The 21,814-nt window shown below is 41.2% G+C and overlaps 2 protein-coding genes across 2 annotated transcripts; one reads left to right on the forward strand and one right to left on the reverse strand.

Moving 5' to 3' along the window:
• Positions 1-693: 693 nt before the first annotated feature.
• On the forward strand, positions 694-18,009 carry supt20h (SPT20 homolog, SAGA complex component). The gene is made up of 24 exons (XM_085363824.1): positions 694-794; positions 1,308-1,403; positions 1,547-1,582; positions 1,735-1,860; positions 3,231-3,357; positions 3,454-3,557; positions 3,732-3,848; positions 3,958-4,011; positions 4,159-4,298; positions 4,507-4,663; positions 7,810-7,866; positions 8,016-8,093; positions 9,608-9,777; positions 9,876-9,908; positions 10,014-10,125; positions 10,283-10,388; positions 12,065-12,220; positions 12,587-12,899; positions 12,985-13,100; positions 13,302-13,357; positions 13,959-14,072; positions 15,679-15,769; positions 16,461-16,549; positions 17,657-18,009. Exons 2-24 carry the CDS (start codon positions 1,401-1,403, stop codon positions 17,804-17,806), a joined length of 2,505 nt encoding a protein of 834 aa, XP_085219950.1. The 5' UTR covers positions 694-794; positions 1,308-1,400; the 3' UTR covers positions 17,807-18,009.
• A 653-nt stretch (positions 18,010-18,662) lies between these two features.
• Positions 18,663-21,146, reverse strand: exosc8 (exosome component 8). The gene is made up of 11 exons (XM_085363825.1): positions 21,115-21,146; positions 20,729-20,765; positions 20,578-20,641; positions 20,423-20,496; positions 20,287-20,332; positions 20,088-20,193; positions 19,936-19,981; positions 19,748-19,844; positions 19,481-19,601; positions 19,261-19,367; positions 18,663-18,877 (listed from the first exon to the last, which is right to left on the reverse strand). Exons 1-11 carry the CDS (start codon positions 21,129-21,131, stop codon positions 18,759-18,761), a joined length of 834 nt encoding a protein of 277 aa, XP_085219951.1. The 5' UTR covers positions 21,132-21,146; the 3' UTR covers positions 18,663-18,758.
• Between the last annotated feature and the right edge of the window lie 668 nt (positions 21,147-21,814).

Below are 21,814 nucleotides of genomic sequence, written 5' to 3' on the forward strand. Positions count from 1 at the left end.
CGCAGTTCTAAAGAATTCTATTTTACTAACATCCTTTAAATTGATAGCATTGGCTAATCAGCAGTTGCACACATTTGTTTTTCCACCACTTTCATATCAAGATGTAAACTATAATCTTCAGATTAATTTAATCATATATTTTGCAAAAAAAAAAAAAAAGCAAATGTGTCTGGTCAGGGGAGTCAGCAACCTTTACTATCATAAGAGCTGTTTTTTAGTTTTGTTTTTTTTTATTTCTTGACAAAAAAAACCAGAAAAAAAACAAAAGATCAACAAAACATATTTAAGCTTAGTAATAAAGGTGACATAGTACATTAGGTATAATTTAGCCTAGCAACATTTTTGTTTTTTTAAAAAACCTTTAAAAATATACAATATTATAAGACATGTAACTGTAGATGCATTTACAACATGTTTTTGCTTTTTTATGAACTTATTCACTTATGAAATTAACTGCTTGAAGTAATGAAAGTAAATAAAGTTGAAACCTCCAGAGGTCTACATCTGCAACTAGTTATGTGCTTGCTTTAAAGTTTGGGACAGCCTCTATTTATGAACAGTTATAGCCTATTGTAAATATATAAATATACCTATAAGTCCAAGAGTACGCGCAACTTTGTAGGCGCTCAGTATGGCTCCGCCCACAGCTGCTCAAACCGGAAGTTTAGCTGTTGTTGACACACTGGAAGAAAATGGCTGCTGCTCCGACTTTTTTTCAATGAAGACACCGATATTTCAATTTCATTTCGTTTTCTTACATCGGAGCTACAGTCGACCGCTATGCAATCTAAAAGGCAAGTCGACTCTGTTTGTTTAGACTGTCGTCGCTTGTTCGGGTTGTGTCTCGGAAGACGTGAGCCTGGCAGCGTAGCTTGTAACTTACAGCTTTGCCCACTCGGAACGGGCTAGCATGCTAACGGTGGCTATGTTAGCCCAACGGTCAGGCATCAACGAGTTCTTGCTATTCAGCTGCTCTCTCTTGGCTGGGCTCACAGTCACCAGAGTTCACTAACCTTTGCCGTTTTGTTGTATTAACTCTGACACATCGTGTGGTCACGTTTACTTTGTTATTGCATTTTAAAATATAAGCTAATGGTAAAAGAACTTAGATGGAACAGTTTGGCTCCTCAGTCCTTGCAGCTGCTTGTGTGTGGCATCGCTGAGTGTCAGCTGGATGATTTGGCATCAGCACTCTCTTACCAGCGTGCCAGCAACACACTGAGTGCATCTCTATGAATGTACCAGTAATCTGTGTTTTTGTTTTCTCTTCACGCTGCCTGCGTGTCCTCTGTTGTGTTGCCGTGCAGGCTGTGAATGGTCACTTTAGGAAGGTGACAGTGTGGGTCAGAAAGGACAGCATCGTCTACCGTCACTCAGCTCGCAGCTGGCGGTGGACCACAATGGTAAGTTTAATCTCTGTCAGTTCATTCATCTCTACATAGACAAAGGACTCCTGCTGTAGTGTTTCATGTGAGATTCCGATCTCTATTGGTCTGTGACTTCCAGCTGTTGCTGATCTGTTTCACTTTAATTTTATCCCCCAAAGCAACAAGTTTTGGAATATGCATTGGATCGAGCGGAGGTAATATAACCACTGTTTTTTGTTGTTTTTTTTGCTCTGAAATAAATTTAAACTATGTACTCAGAAACATGAAGCACAATTTATTCATCGTGTTATTAAGTTCTTTCCTGCCCCATTATTCATTAATAACGCGTGTGTTATTTGTTATTCAGTACATTGTTGAAAGTGCTCGACAACGACCAGCCAAACGAAGAATTTCATCTGGCGGGAGGAAGAGTTTGTACCAGAAGCTCTATGAGCTCTACATAGAGGAATGTGAGAAAGAGCCAGAGTTAAAGGTTTGTGTTATGCACCATGACTCACTTGTTACTTGGTAATTACTGGATCTAATAAAACCTTACTTAAAACCAAGCTTGGGGAATGATTTGGAAAAAGTGGATTTTTTTTTTGTTTGCGACACAAAACCGCTTTGTTTCCCGTCACCTGCACAAACACGTTTTAGCTGTAGTAAAGTTAGAGAAACAACAATTTTGTAACAGTTATTTACCCCAGTAACTTGTGGATCCAGAACTTACAGTTGGTTCCTGCTTTTGTTTACTGCGAAACCTGCTGAATTAACGTGACATAACTCACATTATTATCTTTAAATAATATAGGAATAAGCATGTACATGTTTATTAAAGTATTATAAACATTAGCTCAGGAATATCTAAATTGGCTTTCGTATTTGTTCATTGGAGAATACACATTCTATCATTTTTATAAATTAATGGATCTGTATATTACTGCTTCACAAATTTGCCAAACAAGTTAAAGATTCTTGGTTTGATCTGGGGAGTAGACACAGATTTCTTTAGGGCTGAGCAAGGAAGGTCATCCAGCGTAAAGATCTGCCAAATCCAACATGCTACCTGCTGTGGCAACCTCTTGTGAATAAGGGAGCATTTCAAAGTACCTTTTATTTTATTTGTGTATTTTTTATTTAAAATTGTCATGCCACTGGGGAGGAAAATTGTTGGTTAAAAATTCTCTTAGAGAGACAATTTGTTCAAGAATAGATTGACATACTTTTTCTTTTGTTGTTTCGATTGTTTTGATGAGAGTTGTCAGATTTTTAAGATGTCTTTTCTCAAATAAATCGTAACCTAAACCCCACCAATTGTTCAAAAAACAACAACAAAAAATGTTGTTCAGCAGCCTCTTGCAGGAACTACTTTCCCTCTAACTAACCACATTCACTACATAACTTTGAAGAAGGAAGTCTATATCTAGCTGTGATAAGAGATTATTGCCAGTAACAGCATGACAGGATATAATCATTTACGGAGTCGTCCTCCCTAGTGGCATGCTTGCTTTTTCATTGAAGGAAAAAAAAGAAAGAAAGAAAGAAAGAAAGGTAAAATAGACCCTATGTTAAGTTGCTTATGACAAGGTTTGTGGATTTTCTTCTTTTTCTTTGGAAAGAGACACTGCTGCTAATCTGTATACATGTTTCTTCTTTTTTTTGGGGGGGGGGGGGGGCATCTTAGGCTTCACTTCGAGGAGTCCTTGGTTCTGTAGCACTCGCCACAAGAGAAATATCTTTTTTCTTTTTTTTTAAGAAAAATTTTTTTTTTTAAATGCCATTAAGCAGGTATAACTAATAAGGTTTGTGCTTCTAATGAGGAGAATTTGCCTTTTGTGTGTTTCATTTGCTGTCTCTCTGAAGAATTTGAGGAGGAATGTGAATCTACTGGAGAAGCTGGTGTCTCAGGAGTCTGTATCATGTCTGGTGGTCAATCTGTACCCTGGGAATGAAGGCTATTCTTTAATGCTCAGGGGCAAAAATGGATCTGGTAAGTCAAGTTAGATCATTACATTGACCGTTGGGTTTTGTTTTTTGGCTCTTTGTGCTGCAGTTGTCTCACCTGCATGTTTGTGTTACTTTCTAGATTCTGAAACCATTCGCCTGCCATATGAAGAAGGAGAACTGCTGGAGTACCTCGACGCTGAGGAGTTGCCTCCTATTTTGGTGGATTTGTTGGAGAAATCACAGGTTGTGTGCAAGCGTGGTGCATTTTGAAATCCAATCATTTTAAACAAAAGATGGTGCAAAAGTGTCACATTTCTGCTTAAATATATAAAGAGCTAAGAACCATGTAAGGTTTCTATTTTGATTAATGAGCTCCCTGTGTTTGTAACCACCTCTCGGTCATGCTTTGTGTGTCAGGTGAACATCTTCCACTGTGGCTGTGTAATAGTAGAGGTCAGAGACTACCGGCAGTCTGGTAATACCAAGATTCCCACCTATCAGAGCAGACATATCCTACTGCGGCCAACCATGCAGGTAAAGACAGAATAAGATTATGAGGAGGCATGAGTGGAAAACCACATTAGATCTTTAGCACAATAAATCTGACTTACATTATATTCATAACAACTTTGTTTCCCTGCAGACTCTCATCTGTGATGTCCATGCCATGACCAGTGACCACCACAAGTGGACACAGGTAAAGTATTGTTCAGTATGTTTTATCTGAAACATGTAGTTGTGTGTTTTCATTTAAAGTGCATTTGGAGTTACTAGTGTGGTGCTCCATCCCAGAATTTTCCAGGCTCAGGTGTTTTCTGTAACATGTCCTTTCTCTTTGCTTTAGGATGACAAACTGCAGTTGGAAAGTCAGTTGATTTTGGCTACAGCTGAACCTCTGTGCCTGGACCCCTCCATTTCTGTTACTTGCACAGCTAACCGCCTGCTTTACAACAAACAGAAAATGAACACTCGCTCCATGAAACGGTATTGAATACCCTCTCATGCTCATCTAGGTTGAAGCCAGCTCAGTGTGAAATCGGTTATGCCAGGATAAAGATCTCATTTACGGATGTTTATTTTGTGAAATTGAAGGCAGGGAAGTGCAAGCTCTGTGACTGTATAAAGGAAAAAAGCCAATAAATGAAGCAAAGACCTTGGTTTTGTTAACACGCGTTAATTGTTTGCTTTGTAGGTGTTTCAAGAGGCACTCTCGGGCTGCACTGAACAGGCAGCAGGAGCTGTCCCACCTTCCCATACCACCACAGCTACGACTCTACGACTACCTACAGAGAAGAAAAGAGAGGAAACCCGCGCCTGTCATAGACCTGAAGATCTCAAAGATCGGAAACGTAAGTGGGAAACATCCACACAGTTTGTAGAGTATATATCAAGGTCCAAAAGTATGAACTGGGACTACTACTACTTTATTATAGATTATATTTGTATCTCCTTGTATTTTGTCTCCTCCATTTGGCTTTATTAACAGTATGTACTCCACAAGTTTGTGTAAAACCTGAGGGTCCATGTTATTATAATGGATGCAGGTGATCCATTTTTTTATGCCATGCCCCTCAATTCAGGTTTATTTATGTCGCTTCAAATCACAAGTTACAGACCTTGCGGTATTCAAGAGGAAACCCCAACAATGAGGCAATCCCCCTCATGATCAAGAAATTGGGACAATTGGAAGGAAATATTTAAAGAAGCCTCCAGCAGAATCAGGGTCAGGGAGCAAAGAGAGCGAAAAAGGAGATAAAACTAAACACAGACGAATGCCTGAATTGTGCTTTAGTTCAGGCATTAGTCTGAAATCTATGAAATCTACATGCAGGAAATCTACGTTGTAACATTGTAACTTGCAGTGTAACTGCAATCCCCTCTTAGACATATGCCATAATCCGCGCCAGTCATGCTGCGTCAGCCCCAAGTGTGGTTGCATTTCTCGGGAGGTACACATCAGGTTACGTGGAAGGTGAGGGCCTGAATCCAAACTGGGATTTGGTTTCACAGCAGAGGGCCCTAATAGCTGAAGGCACTGTCTCCTGTTCTAATTTAAGGAATTCTAGGAACTACAAGTAAGCCAGCAGTTTGAGAGCAAAGTGTGCTTTTGGGATAGCATGATACTAAGAGGCCTTTAAGATATGATGGGTCCTGATTGGTCAAGATTTTGTATTTTAGGAGAAGAATTTTAAATTCAATTCATTCAATTCTAACAGGGAGCCAATGAAGAGAACCTAATATGGGAGAAATATGATGTGTCTTGTTAGCACTGTTGGTGCAGTATTTTACATCCACTGGAGGCTTTGGTAGCCTCTAGGCTACGCGTGATTGACTCTGAGAAAGCCCTTCTCAAAGACAGCACAGTTAGTTCTGATGCTGCGTTTCCCGCTGTAACTATGTCATTTAGTAAGTAACACTGACCTTTTCTGCAAGTAGCTGCACCAAGGTGTTTTCCTTGTGGCTGCGTGCAGCAGGGCTGGGGGGGAGGGTCTGTGCTGGCGGACGTAGGTTACTGGTCTGGTAGCCTGGCTGCCCCTGAGTGGATGCGGGGCAGGCGTGGGGGCTTGGGGTTCATGGGTGCTTCGCCTCCGTGCTAGGGCTCTGGCTGGGCCTTGGGGGCCGAGGTTGTGGGCGGGTGGGTGCATGGGGGCCTCTGGCGCATCGGCCTAACTAGGGGGCTCTTCAACTGACAGGGAGTTTGTTCCATCCTTGTCCACTCTGCAGGTGGGGGAGAGTCATAGGAGAGGTGGAGAATAAACTTAACCTGGGTGTCTATTGTCTTGTGCAGTCTGGGAGATGATTGAATGTTAGGGTGGGTACAGTTTCCTATGCGGTGGGGTCAGGTGGGCTGCCCCGGGTCCTGTGGGGCTGGGCGGTCCTGCTGCCGTAGGCCCCAATCTGGATGGGCCTGGGCTCCCCTGCCTTGGTGGGTGCCGAAGGACGGGGGTGCCTACTGGGGTCAGCGGGGGAGCTGGCCCCAGGGAGGGGCATCTTGCTCCTCCCTTCTTTTCCTCCCCATCCCCGGCTGCCTCCCTCTTCCTGTTCCAACACACCCACCCACACAAGTAGGGCCTTGGGGTGCGGGTGTGTCACCAGGGTGCAGAGGAGGGATATAAACTACACCTTTATTGGCTGCTATTTCCAAGCACATTGTGCGCTGTCGGTCCTGCTTGCTACACAACAACATTGAACATTTAGTATTTACTGCTGTTTACACTTAGCTAGATTGATGTTGCTGTTTTTTTTTTTGCTTGTTTTCTCTTCTTTTTCTCTCAACAGGTGACCCAGGAGATTTTTTTTCCTCTTCTTTCTCTTTTTAAGTACCCTTTCTCACTGTCCCGCTTCCCTTCTGTTTTTCTTTTCCTTCATCTTTCTTTCTTTCATGTCTGCCCCGTCTGTAACAACTGAAAATAAAATAAAATAAATAATAACAACAAAGGTTGATCAAATGGACCAATACGGCAAGGCCGTGATGATCCATTTGGCAAAGTAAATCCATTGGGTATCCTTGTTGGTCTTCAGACAACAATTCTGACGGCTAAAGAACCAAATGGGACAGGCAAAAAAAAAAAAAAAAGTAACACTGACCTGGAAATTCGAGGTACAGCCGTATTTATAACAGAGTTGCTGTGGCACCAATATGAGCATCTTCTGCTTCATTGGGAAGATATAGCTCAAGGATATCTGACCTTTTGTACAGAAGAGTTAAGATAAATGCCAAAAATTTGTTTCAATTTGATTGCTGCATTAATTGTTTTTAGCTCATCCAGTCAATGGCCCTATAAGTTTATTCAACGGTGAGGTATCTGTCTGTTCCATCCCTCCACAATTCACAAGAATTGCTACTCCTCCTTGATCTGTCAGATTTTAGTGAAAGAATAATAATTAATAATTCTGGATATGACTATTTGTAAGATTCTTTGATTTCTTAGTGGATTTAAATCCTCGTTAGATTACACAGCCAATCAGTGACAACAGAACTTATAACCTTAATTCTGCACAATCACTTCTGAATTGTGATGGCTCACGAGCTGGATGAGCTTCTATCTCACTGACACTTTCTGTGTTTTTGAATGTTTCTAAAAGCTGATACTTTTGTGATCATTTACAGTTTTACATGAAAACGTGACACATAAATTTGGCAGACGTTTTCGTAAATGAGAATCATTCGCCTGTTTGTTATGACAATATAATTGTAGATGATGTTACTTTGCATAACAGCCATGGTAAAATCTCGGGTCTATTCACTGTGTCCCAAAGCACAGATCCCATTTTTTTTGTCTATTTACATCTTTCTAAATTATCGACTAAACCCAAAGGGAGTCATTAGAACAATAGGTGAAAACAAGTTGGTGTGTCAGTACTCTGGTGTGTTCCTCTTTACCGTTAACTATCGTTGACAAAAATCTCACGTCACTTAATTCTCACAGATTTTCTCTAACACCTCCTGTTTTTCTTCCTGTTGTTCTGGCTTGTCAACTATCATCTCTTGCAGTGTGTTGACATGTGGAAGCAGAACAACTGCCAACTAACTGTGCCCAAGGAAATTGATGTGAGTGGCTCTTTTATAAAACCCACACTTAAATACTTGATCCAACACTACTTATAAAAAAAACAAAAACACTTAATACCACACAAGTGATTGCTTGGCAATGAAATTTGCATCCTGTAACAGACAGTTTTATATGTATGTTGATTTAGGTGGAAAAGTACGCTGTGGTTGAGAGGTCTTTGCAGTTGGCAAGCTCTGAACATAAAACTGTGATCTGGCCTGCTGAGGTAAGTTTTGCAGCAGATAACCTTACATTGTTGAGATCATTAATGGCTGTTTGCTGTCAGAAATAAGCAAGGAGTGTTTGTTTAAAATGGTAATTATTTCTTTAAAGGAAGAAAAGCAAACATTTACATTCTCACACTCTACAGTGTAGTTCTTTCACAAATAGTGACACAGTTTCTGCAGGATGGCAGCTTAACTGGAAAGTGATAAAGGTGCTCTGCAACTTGGTTTTATGCATTTACTTAACCAGCTGAGCCGAGTCTCCTATTGCAAAGAGATGTCACAGATAAGTTGAGCTTACAGTCTGAGTCAGACCACAGGTGTTTAGAGACATCTCTCCCACCAAGCAGCCTTTGCAATTGCAAAGTGTTTGCACAGGATACATGGTGGGAGGCAACCAGTCTCTAAAAAACTGAGATAACTATGGTGCAGCTACTTGCAATTGGTCTTCAAGGGCAAAAATAAATTAAAAAAAATTATGCAGTCCACAGATAACCACTGATTTTTTTCCCTATCCACAAGGAGGTTGTCCCACTTTTAATGTTGTGGGACTGACGAATAAAATGACCGAGCTGAGGTTGTTACTGTCACCTTTTTATGCTGTGTTTTTTAAATACATCCAGTTGCTTGTACTATTTCCTTGTCCGTCACAAATCTGCTAAAATTTTCTGATATGATTAATGATGGTTTTCAGTCATTTTTATGTGATAAAATAAAATAAATTAAAAAAAAAAACACACAAATTCTACAAGTAAATTTACATCAATTTTTCATTTGTTTAGGCAATACTTGTTCATCAGGGTCTTGTTCAGCCTTTGTCCCCATGCTTCTGTTTAATCTAGACATGCATCATATTTGAAGTGTGTTGCATTTAAAATATTTTGTGTAAAAAAACAAACAAACAAAAAACTCAGAAGCTTAATTACCAACAAATTACACTAAAATATAAAGTCATAAATTATGACTCCACATTAGTTTCCATTATCCTTTGCTACAACAATCGGTTAGTTTCTGTTTTAAAAATGGGGAAAAAACGTTGGAGAAGTAGATTGTTAAACATGTGGCATGTAACATTTTACCATTAAAAACATGATAATGGCAAATATAAATTTGAAGTTGGGGTCATCTGGTCGCCTGAAGGTTAAAGAATTGAAGCTCAATACAGGGAATGTGTCTTTTAATATCCACATTAAAGACTGCTTACTCCCAACTCTCTTCAACCTCTGCTTCTTCTCAATATGTCTTAATGTGTTAATATTATATAAAGTCAAAATATTTATATAAACCAAGTTAGCAATACTATTCTCCCAGTATCTACAATTTCTATTGTGACTGTAGCATTGGAACTGAAGATGCTACAGGTAGTTCTACCATACATTAAATATACGGACTGTATGATTACAATACTTAGTTGCTAAATTTTGCACAAAAATATAATGTCACTGCACACATCCATTTAAGGTGTTCTTGTCATTAGATTTTTTTGTCCTCTTATTTTTTTTTTTTCCTTACACAGGAAGTTGTAGATGACTACACATTTGAGTGTGAAGTTGGGGGCCAAGCTCAGAGGACCAAGGTTTCTATTTTCCAGTCAATGGGAGACCCGCTTGTGTACGGGAAGATCTACTGTGCTAAAGAATCAAAAGCAGAGGACGACAGTCCAGACCTAAAGCTCATACATCCTCCGTAAGGACACCTTTAAGACAAACTGGTTATATTAAACTGAATTTAAAATGCTGCTTTGATTAAATTAATCTTCATCGTTTTTTGTGTGTCATTCACAGTTTCCTCATAGGTTCAAAGATCGATGCGGACCGGTAAGTCACATTGTGGGCTGCTCTTCAGAAATTCATTCATTCATACAGACTTTTTAGGGATCTGGTGTTAGAAAGTGTGATGCAAGGTTTTTGTCTTTTTAACAGATTTCTTACTCAGTACAAAGGAGTGTATGAGAGAGACGTCAAGTGTCAGGTCAAAGTGTCCCATAACTCAGGCAACATGGGTCAGGGGCCTCCCTCCCCTAGCAAAGATGAGGTAAACATGAAGATTCATACTTCTTTGCCTGGGAGATTTAGATGTGTCAAACTAATCAATATTTGGTGATTTGGAATTAGTGCAGATGAGAACATTACTTTTGGGTTACTCTTGTTATGCAGTGCGGCTAAAAAACAGGTTTAACTGTCACACGCAGGGTGATGGTATTTCTCCACTGGTCCAGACTTCTCTGTTGGGAAAAGGGGTGAAGCACCGGCCCCCTCCCATCAAACTGCCGTCAGGATCAGGAAGCAGCTCCTCAGGTACAACTTCTACTTCTAGTGCGATTGTTCATTGACGTCACACAAATCCTTAATTAGTGGCTAAAAACACCCCGTATTTGTGTGCTACTTTGAAGGGAAAAAAGGGTTGCAGGCAAATCTGATAGTTTGATTCTTTAGGATAATTAAGTTGCATTATAAGAGAGGCATTAAGTGCACTGCAAACATGTTTCTGAGTCTGTTCAAGGTCATTCTCAGCAAAGGTGGAACCAGATCTGCTCTAATAGTGCATTCTTTTTGGAAAAGAGTATTATAAATTAGAGATGGACCGATCGATATTACGTATCGGTCCGATACTGACCTAAATTACTGGATCGGATATCGGAGAGAAATACAAAATGTAATCTGATCCATTCAATATCACAAAAGCATCTCACAAAACCTGCGACATAACGTAACCGAGCTCATAACCTTAGCACGTCGGAGCCGTATACATCACGTGATAGAGCAACTGTGGCCTGCGCGACCTGTCGGCGGTCTGGTTGAACATTTGGAGACTCGCTACGTGCTTCCAAACCAGCATTTAATCTCTGAGAAAGCTGTCCCAGAGAAGTAAACTAAGTGTGTAAGTTCATCTCTGAATGTTTGTAAAGCATTCCCACGTTAAGCTTAACAACCGATATATGGAGCGACTGCCTCTTCTCTCCCCCTCCCTCTCCTGCTGCTACTTCAATCATGAAACTGATCAATGATCGGCTGATCGGCTTTTCTGTCGCGAGTCCGTCTCTCTTGTTAATTTATCGCCCACTTTGCACCAGAAAGAGGAAACCAGCGGATAAACAACAGCAGCACGTTTAAGCTTGATAATCTGTTGTTAAAATTTATTTAATATTACTTTGTACACCAGGATCCTTTTCTACGTAGCTGACGGCTGGTAGGACATTAACAGGGAAGGGGGGGCACAAAGACATAGTTTTCTTTCTAATTGTTATGTCTAACTTTTAATAAATAATTATCTGAATCTTACAACCAATGTTTTCATCTGATGTGAAATGTACAGAAATCCATTATTGTATATAGGAACTATTATGTCCAATTTATAACCTAGTAAGCTACAGTAATTTTTCCTTTGGGAAGGTACCATCTGTGCAGTCTGCAATTCTGTTGAAGAAAGATGTTGAATCTATTTAATTATTGTAGAAAAATTATTGATTTCTGTGCATTTCTTTTTCTTTTCTTTTTTTTTTTCACGTGCATTAAATGAAAGTCGATTATGTCAATTAAGCATTATGAGGTGGAGGTGGTTTCCTATTTTTTTATATTTTTTGCTGGGAGTTGGCAACCCTATTAGTTAGGTTGCTTAGTATTTCCACGAATTACTCTTTAAAATACCAGCATAGGGAGGATGGTGTAGGGTTTAAGTTTATTAGATTCATCAGTATTGCTGAACTATGAAATATTTTGGGTGCAGTGTATTTTTTGCATACAGGTATAACAGAATAGATTTAGTTTTGTTTTGTTTTTTAAACTTGAGTACGAACTTACACAAAAAGCAGCAAGATATTAAAAAAACGTTTTATTGATTATAAAATACGCTAGATCTGATTTATATCGGTATCGGCAGATATCCAAATTTATGATATCAGTATCGGTATCGGACATAAAAAAGTGGTATCGTGCCATCTCTATTATAAATATGTTATGTCTTTATTTTTCAGGTAATCCATATAGTTCACAAACCACCAGTGGTCTACTTAAGTGTCCTACACCCCCTCCAGCCAAAAGCCAGTCTCTGAACAGAAAGCACTCAATGGAGCTGGGCCAGGTGGGCCTGCTGTCACCTGCCTCCCTCTCCCCAATGGGATCCAATCAGAGTGAGTGCTGGAGTCCGATTAGTTATTCTGGAATGTTTTAAATCTGCTTTAAGCTTCTGAATTTTCCCAATTTGGAGTTTTTGAACATATTCTCATAAATTATGTTGACAAAAATGGAAAAACAGTAACATATTGGGAGCTTAGCAAATACACATAATACTGGACAACTGCAAGCCCTATTCTCTGAAGTATTATCAAAGGATTAACTAAGATGTCACGCAAATTGACATTAAAAGGGGGATCAGGTTTTGGTATAACTAGTGCCTCATAATTTAAATTTAGTTTTAATAATGGATTTTAATTGACTGAAAAGTACTGTGTCTTGTTAAAGTGTTGTACTATTTTGGCCCTCTTTCCCCCTTTCAGGATCGGGAACCCCCAAGCCATCTACCCCAACGCCTACCAATACGCCATGCTCGACCCCTCACCCCCCTGATGCCCTCTCCGCTCCTCTCTCAGTGACCCCTACCCCTTCAGACCCTCCCTTGGTTCAGAACCAGTCACAGAATGCCCTCCTCACGCCTTTTACCCAACAGCCGCTAGCTTTAAGCCAGACGCTGCCCGTCATGACCATTCCCCTGCCCACCATGGGTACATCCATCACCACAGGAACCACATCGTCACAGGTCATGGCCAATCCAGCAGGGCTCAATTTCATCAACGTGGTCAGCTCAGTCTGGTAATAATTTTAAACTGTCTCGAATGCCACATAGCACCTGCTGATCACTGTCACTTTTAATAATGATCTTGTACTGTCTGTGTAGCAGTCCTCAGGCTTTGATGAGTGGCTCCAATCCCATGCTGGGCACAGGCTTAAACCTGAGTGGAATCCTGCCAACTGGAGGGTTGATGCCTACCATGCAGTCTGCAGCACAGGCGGGTAAGATTCCATAGTTATGCCCCCCTTTTTATTACCTTTGCATTACATTTACAGAGTTATTTTTTAATTAAATCCAGTTCTAGAGAGTGTAGCTGTCCAGTAAAAAAAAAAAAAAAAAGACTGGGTCTAATGACATTAGAAGAGATAAGATAAAGCCCTGATTGTCTCGCTGTTTCGTGGTAACTCCGATTTGTTTTCCAGGGAGTCCTTTTGGCCTGAATAGCAATGCTGGGTTGAGACCTCTGAACCTACTCCAGGTATGACTCTACAGTTTAGTCTTAACACACTTTCAGTAGCATGCACTGGGTATTTGTTTGGCATAGTGACTTAGTCCTGATCTTCACCTGTGTTGGCACACCTGAAATAGTGAAATCAGCAGCTTAAATTTCCCCACACCTCATTGCATATGCAATGTAGTGTAAACCCTTGAAAGTGCTTTAGTGCAATAAGGGGCATGCATCTTTTGTTATGCAATGTCCTGGCCTGAACAACAACTTAGCTTTATAACATTTTTACCCCCTTTACCTCTTGAACTGCTAAGAGTCTCTTAGCAAAGGTTTTTTTTGCTAGAGGAATAGCAGCAGAAGAAGTAAAGGATGTAATCTGAATGCAGACACAGCCTGTTTGAGGATCACTGCTTGTGCCATTCCCTGTATAGTCCTTTGTAGCTCTGTTAGTCTGATAGTAGTAATGATCAGTGCCGATCTCTTTGTTAACGCTCCATTTCCTTTTTCCTCCCTTTTTGGTTATGTGTGCATCATTCCTTTCCCTCTGCCTTCCCTCTGTCCTTCATCCTCATTTCCCTGTGTTTTATTCCACCACTTTTTGTTCGTTGGTGTGTGTATTTTACATCTTCAGATCCCCACTGGTCCTCTCATCTTTAATTCTCTGCAGCAGCAGCAGCTGTCTCAGTTCTCCCCACAGCAGAGTCAGTCAGCCACCTCCAGTCCTCAGCAGCAAGGGGGGGAGACGGTGAGACTCAAACACCATATTTTCATAGTATAGAAGAACACATCTTAATTAAATTACAGCAACAGAGGGATGTTAGAAATTATCTTCTAATAAATATGAGAGGTTTGATTTTGGTCATGTTTAGTGTCCATCTTCACAGATGTGTAGCTTGGCATCATTTAGTTAGTTAGCTTAGGCACACCTATTAAAAAAATATAGAATACAAAAACTATTCATACCTGTGAACTGAGAAAACTAGCATGGTTTTAAAGGGAGCGCTGTACTGCCTCTTTTCCACTTGAACCTACTCGGGTTGACTCGACTTGGTTTTTTTAGGGTTTTCCATTAGGTGGCAGTACCTGCCATGTACTTTTTAGTACTTATTCAGCCCAGGGATCCAAGCGATCTGAGTCGATCCGAAAATGTGGCATCAACAGATCTCATGCGACCGATTGGCCAATCAGTGGCATCACTCAATGAGTCATGAGTGCGACTCCTTCACAAAAATCCAAGCCACCATTTTAGATTAAACGCAGCTCTACTCAATTTCATTCATTTTCCATTACAGTTGAGTGCCATCTCAATGGGTTTTCCGTCATTATAGCAACACAGCCAAAAGTCCCATGGCGTCATTTTAATGCGACACAACACAGCAATGGAGGATATCGAGATGATGGTGTACTACGCTGGGTTTTTGGCATTTCCCTCGTTGCTGTGTTGTAAAAATGTTGGGTTTGATTTTTGGGAAGGACTCGCCAGTGGACTTGATTGGCCAGTCGGTTGTATGTGGTCTGTTGATGCCACATTTTCAGATTGGCGAGTAGGTACTACAAAAGTACACCAGGTACTGCCAACTAATGGAAAACTCTAAAAGGCCAAGTTGAGTTGAGCTGAGTAGGTACAATGGGAAAAGGGCTATAATTAAACTAATGTGATGGAGTAACTGGGCTGCATGCCAGACTGACTAGGAAAAAGTCACAAATACAAAAGAAATGTAGTCCTAAAGAGGCGAATGAATAATGGCTTTAGAACAACAATTTGAAACTACTGAACCTGATAAATCCTGCTTGGATTTGAGTCGTTGCGAAATATTTACACCTCTTAATAGTTATTGAGACACTCTGCATCTTAAAAAAGATTAATTTGAACAAATCTGATTGGAATAACAGGGAATGGCGTCTAGCGGCCGTGATGTACAGAATCTGTAACCACTGCCAAAACATTTCACTTCCTAACGATATGGAACCAAAATCACTACTGCTTGCCCCTTTTAAGTTTTTTAAATATATAATAATAATAATAATAATAATAATAATGGATACTTTATTGATCCCCATGGGGAAATTACTTGTTTTTCTCTGCATTTGACCCATTCACTCAGTGAAGCAGTGGGCAGCCCACTAAGCAGGCGCCCGGGGAGCAGTGTGTAGGGACGGTACCTTGCTCAGGGGTACCTCAGGGTAGCCGTTAAGTGGATTCGAACCGCCAACCTTCCGATCATGGGGCGACCACTTTACCTACTGAGCTATCCCTGCCCCACATATATGTGTGTGATTTACTGTCACATGTTCTGCTTTGGTGGCAGTTGTGTGTGACAGCCTTGTGTTGTCTTTGACTTTCTTCATAGAGTGACCAGGGGTCAGATCAAAGTTTAGGGAACCAGCAAACGGCTGTCATAAATCTGGGAGTGGGAGGCTTCATGTCTCCACAGGCAGCAGGTATGAGCCGCACAAGCACACACACACACGCAAAACATTTCTCTTCATTAACCTGTTCCTAAACAAAATGACACCGTGACACTAACTAGTACTAATAAGATAAGATGTACTAATGTATTCATGACTGTAATTACTGTTCGTTAGGACTCTCAGTCTGTAACTAAACATGACCATTTTGTTGAAGTTAGCCATTGTTCCTCTCAGTGGAACATGTAACATCTGACAGGAGAGACTCAACTTCCCCTTCTTCTCTGCCACATTTTCTCTTTTCTTTTTTAATTGTTTGTTTTTTTTTGCCCCCACCCTTCTGTCTTTCCTCCTACACTGTCCTCCTGTCCCTCTTCTCAATTTGCCCTATTCGCTAAATTCCCTGAATCTCCCAATTCACGCTATTTCTCCATAATGCGCTTTTTAAAACTCAACGCACACGGTCATTTATCTTTGGCCTCCCTGCAACATTTGCTTTTGCTTCTCTCTCTTCCATCTCTGTGTGTGTTTACGCACTCCTGAAACCACAACTCACCCCTGCTCTCCCGCTAATCCTCGCAAATATTCTACTTTTTTCACTTGTTCATTTCCTGTCTTTACACTCCCCCCCCCCTTCCTTCTTCTGCTGCTTCTTTCCCTCTCGCCATCATGTCCTTCCCTCTGGGGCTCCCTGTCTCCCTCCTCCCCTTCCCCTCCACCTTAGTGCTGTCCCAGTTGGGCTGTGGGCTGGACGGGTCTGGGCCCCCGCTGCCTTCTCCAAGGCTTCAGCAGCAGCACCAGCCACAGATCCAAGTAATACGGCAACATTAACATCCATATACACATATAGAGTTTATAAGAGCTGTTGAGATTAGACACACCTGCTTCCACCAGCTCTCCTTGTTTTTATTTATCTTGCAGGCTTCTGTTGTGCTGCACCATAAAGTGTGAGGGAATTAGGTAAACTAGCTTTATGACATATAGATTTAGTATTTTTATCACGTTAATGGATTTTAAAAATAGCTTCCATCCATAACCTTTATATAATACGGAGATAGTTTTAGTATAAACCGTATTATTTTCCTAAAATAAATAAATAATTATAAGTTTTTATAAAAATCTTCTTTCAAATACATTTTATAGATAAACACCATTCACTCCATATTGTGTTGTATGTTTGGTTACTATGCTGTTTGATAAAGACCACAGTAGCCCCAGTACTTCCAGCAACCCACACACCAGAGCTCGCAGCACTTCCAATGGCAACAACTAACAAAGTGTCAGAGTGGGAGGCATGTTCTTGCACAGCCATTTAGCAGCAGGTTCTGAAACTGTGTCACTGGGAACAGACCGCTGAAAGGTAGCCGACGGCATTGCGACAGAGACATTAAGTTGTTCCACTGTAAGCATGAATCTGAGTTAAGATTTTTTTTCTTTTGCCCAGTTGAGGTTGCTGGCTTACTCTGAGCACAACGCACGGTTTGCTGAGCTGCATGTTTGTTTGTTTGTTTTTATGCCAGGATCACAGCCAATAATTTTTGTCTTCCAGACGCCACTGGTGCTGCTTGACTGTATCCCGCCTCACTCCCCAAAACATGACATGCCCCAAATCTTATCTCTTCCTTCCTCTTCCTTCCCCTCTGCAACCCATTAACCACTCTCCTGTGTTTCTCCGCACACTCTTCTTGTATGTTCTATGTATCAGGCTTCACTAACCCATGCCAGTTGTACGACACAAGGCACTCTGCTAGACGACGTTTTAGCAAGGGATTCCAGTTTACATGTGTTAAACGAGCTTGAGATGCTTACATAAATCTTAAAGTCAATATCATTATTTCTTTCTGCATTATCTTATTTGTCGTAACATACTGAAGTCTATTTTTTTTGTCCTTCTTCCATGTTTCTTTTTGCACTGAACAGTTGCAATTCTTGCAGCACCAAATGCAGCAGCAGCAGCAAATGGCTATGGGAGCAGCAGCTCCTCAGGGGGGAGTGCCACGGCACCATACCGCCAGCCAACCAAGAAGTAAGAGGAAGAGGAGCACGCCTCAGCCCCTCCCCAAATCATGAAAGACTTAAATCACACTAAAACCTTCCCCCCACCCAAATCCACACACAAAAGGACGTGAATGATCCACATTGTGCTCTTTACCTGCCTCGCTGTCGAGAGTGTAGGCAAAAAAACAACAACGAAAAACCCCACAAAAAACTCTTTTCTGTTTGTCTTTTTCTAGCTGACAAATTTGTATGTAATGGTTGTCAGATGTTTGGGAGAGAACCAAAACTGTGTCCACCGTAGGGGATGGGGGGGGGGGGGGGGGGGGGGGGGGGGTGTTAGAAAAGGGAGCCCTAAAGTTAAAAAAAAAATTATTAATGCTATTTTTTGAGATGACACAGAAGAGGATTGTTGTAGGTAGTGGGCTTCCACAATAACGCACCACCCCCCTCCGTTGTGGAAGAGCTGTCTCTGATGGAGGCCCTGTGAACTGAGAGGATCGCAGATGCACATTCTCAGAGGATTCCCCTCGAGAAGCCCGATCCTCCTGCCTCTGCTCGGTTGACCCAGGTAGAAACTGCCCTTTAAGCACGGATCCCGACAGAGCGTACCGACACCAAATCCTCCCTGTGTAACCGTTACATGTGAAATGCAAATCTGATCTTGGAATTGTGCCTGGGGGCAGCTCTCTACCTCTCAGTCTGTTGGAAGTCTTTCTTCTTTTAAGCAGTCCCAGCACAGGGCTCAAACGAGGACTCAAGATCATCATGCAAGATGGTGTACCTGCTTTTGTACAGCACATTTTGAAAAGGCATTTCCTTTTAATTAGTACAGGAGCCATGAGCATATTCTTACGAGACATCAACTGAGTGTGTGTGTGAGACATTTCCGGACACTGAGAAATAATTTTTTAAAGCGGTCTTTGTCAGCAGTTTTATTGTTATTAAAAAAAAAAAGAATATATATTGACAGTGAAAAATACAACTTTTAGATAAAAAAAATAAAAAAAACATCGTCCGAGTGTCATTATTGTGCCTTCTTCACACTGTGTGCAACTTTGTCAATGAGTTTCTGGATCTCTCTCTGTCGTGTTGTTGCTCGGCTGATACACTCCTGCAGCCTCTCTCCTGACAGTGATGTCCCACCTGAGCAACAAGTAGCAATGTATAGAACAGTATTTCCCAGTTAAGTTAAAAATGTCTTTTTGGCATTTTTGAGTTGTTGTTGTTGTTGTTTTTTTAATTTCTGTTGACTGAACCTGAGTGTTCATTTTGAAGCCGTCAGTTTATGTTGGTGTTACTATTACACATGCATTGATTCATACAACAGGGGTATTTTGAGGATGGTTTTTTCGTGTTAATACTAAATCATTGTGCCAGGAAGGACATTGGCATTAAATCTGGCAAATCAGCTACACGCTTTGGCTCTTCCAGTAAGGGATAAGCCCAAAATATCTTCAACCCAATTAGATTCATGCTACATACCATGCAGTCTCAGAAAGGCAAATCCCTTCAAACTTATTTCTCACCTGGTTTGTGCACAGAGCAGAGCCGGTCATCCTCATCAGTCACCACCGTCAGGTTTGCTGTTGACAGCGTCTCCTCCTCAGCTGTGGGGTCCGCAATCAGTATGGAACTGCAACAAGATTAGGCCAGGATTAGAAAAAGAAGCACATGTCACTTAAAAATAGAAATTATAAATTTGTTTTTTGGGTTTTTTCTTTTTTTATAATGGCTAGACAAACTTACTCATCAAAGATGCAAAAAGAAGCGCTGACCAGATGTTTGTGAATCTGAAGCTCACGTCTCTTTTCTAAATTCACCTCTGGTGCAGAGGTCTCCTTGTTGATGGTGACTTCTGGGAGTCGTGCTGTGAGGAGCCAGGATACTGTTAAGTTCATGTACTGCTTAAAGAAAAACTACTGATTTGTTTCAACTACTGATTATTACCAGTTACGACACATGGACTTATTTTAATTTTTTATTTTATTTACATTAAAGTAGAAATTTACATACTGTTCTTTAGAGCAGCCAGCAGAGCGATAACACAAGCATCCAATATGTTCCCATCATAGTCGAGACACATGAGGTCACAGTACAGCACCCAGCAGAGCTGCAACAAGAGTCCGCAGTTTTAGTACCCATGGCTGGATAATTAAAGGTCAAATTGTGTGTCAGTGTAGCTCCGCGACTCTTGGGTTTACCTTTCCTCTGTCGATGCACAGATCCTCTGTTTTTATCACTTCAGAGCTTCAAAAAGCCACACAAAAACTCAGTTAAACCAGCACCAGGCTTAAAAACTGTCACTCATTTAAAATAAAAACTAAAAAAGCTAACATATATTGAAGTCGCGCACCTTTCAATGACATCAGCGATAAACTGGCTGGCAGCCTGGGCCTGCTCTCCCGGTGGTCCCGGACGAAAGCGAGAGGAACACAGGGGTGGCAGGTCCACGTTGGGCACTGACAGAGATGACATCAATGTTTGAATGATGTGATATCAGATAATTAACAAAGAAAGAATGGGAGAAAACGAAGACTTCTTACTACACCTACCAATGTAGCCTTTACCAGGTGCCTCCACTGTAGGGTTTGTTAGCTCCTGCAGGAGGAGGAGATATAGGTGAGTACTCATCAACCTGGTCCACACTCACGAAATAAAACAACAAAAAGGAAAAGCAAATGTGTTTACCGCTTTAATTCCACATATGATTGTGGTGTTTCCAAGCTTCACCAGGGCTGAGCCATCTGCTGTGGAAATTGACCCTAAACATGGAAATAAAGTTAAAAATCCTATGTAGGTTACAGAAACTTCTCTCTCGCACACACACTGTGGGGAAGTCTCACCTATGTTCAGTGTTGTGGTTCTGAATTCGGTCAGCTCTCGTCCATCAGGCCGACAGTTTTCTTTCTGAAGAGAAACAAATAACAGTTCATATCTATCCAGAGAGCAACACTTGTCTGTCAAGTGTTGGATAAACTTGTTTTCAACACTGACCAGAAAGCTCCGGTGGTACTCCAGAGGCTCAGCAGTCCTGCAAGTTAAAAGGGAACGCGGTAAAGAAAGCCATAGCACAGACACATCAGAAGCTCCGTCAGAAACAGCACAGCGAAGAGAGTGACCGAGTACTCTTGCTATACACGTCAATGACAAATATCTGAGCCAGTCATAAACTACAGCTGTGACACAAGAATGAATAAAGTGCGCTGTATGTCACGTGCATGATGTCCGGAATTTTCGTTTTATTTTGTGTAATAAATAATTTAATTTATTATAACACCAAATATGCATTTGCTCCGCTGGTAAGTACAGGAAAAAATAAACAGAGCAAACTAAAAGTGATATTTTCACTAACATAGAACGGAGAGCTTGTATATTCTTACTTGAAGCCAGCCGCCATGATGTTTTGATTAACCACGTGGGTTCGCGCTATGACCTACGGTAGCCGGGTAGGAAGAAGCGCATAACCAAAGTTTAACCAAACGCGTTTCTAACCAAATCATAGCATTATACTGTCCATAGTCGTCTCTGATCAAATCTATCTGCAAGTAAATAAACTCCAGCCATTTATTGAGTTGCTTTTTATATTTTTGTTGAACTTGTAGGACATTTTCAGGAAACATTTCCGATAGGTTTTACAAAATCATTTTTGTCCAAAATATGACCTTTAGGGAATTGGGGGACTGTTTGCTGGGATGCAGGTTGTTGTTTTCCATAAATCCATCCATCCATCCATTCGCTTCCGCTTCTCCTTTTCAGGGTCGCGGGGGGCGCTGGAGCCTATCCCACCTGTCATAGGGCGAGAGGCAGGGTACACCCTGGACAGGTCGCCAGTCTGTCGCAGGGCTAACACACAGGGACAGACAACCATTCACACTCACATTAACTCGCACATTCACACCTAGTGGCAATTTGGATTATCCAATTAACCTATCCCCACAAGCTGCATGTCTTTGGACGGTGGGAGGAAGCCGGAGTACCCGGAGAGAACCCACGCAAACACGGGGAGAACATGCAAACTCCTTTTCACCCATTCACACACACATTCACACACACATTCACACACACAGGTGATGGCAAGCT

This window comes from Diplotaxodon limnothrissa, linkage group LG10, assembly GCF_057381915.1.
Source record: "Diplotaxodon limnothrissa isolate DT_005_m linkage group LG10, D_limnothrissa_male_GT1.1, whole genome shotgun sequence".
NCBI lineage: Eukaryota > Metazoa > Chordata > Actinopteri > Cichliformes > Cichlidae > Diplotaxodon > Diplotaxodon limnothrissa.

Bases quoted from the DNA above. Each gene is read 5' to 3' on its own strand.
- supt20h (XM_085363824.1), top strand. The intron at 9,909-10,013 runs GTAAGTCACATT...TCTTTTTAACAG, and splicing joins TCAAAGATCGATGCGGACCG to ATTTCTTACTCAGTACAAAG. The intron at 15,770-16,460 runs GTATGAGCCGCA...CCTCCACCTTAG, and splicing joins CATGTCTCCACAGGCAGCAG to TGCTGTCCCAGTTGGGCTGT.
- exosc8 (XM_085363825.1), bottom strand. The intron at 20,642-20,728 runs GTCAGTGTTGAA...GTTTCTCTTCAG, and splicing joins AGTACCACCGGAGCTTTCTG to AAAGAAAACTGTCGGCCTGA. The intron at 19,602-19,747 runs GTATGTAAATTT...GGCTCCTCACAG, and splicing joins GCTGGCTGCTCTAAAGAACA to CACGACTCCCAGAAGTCACC.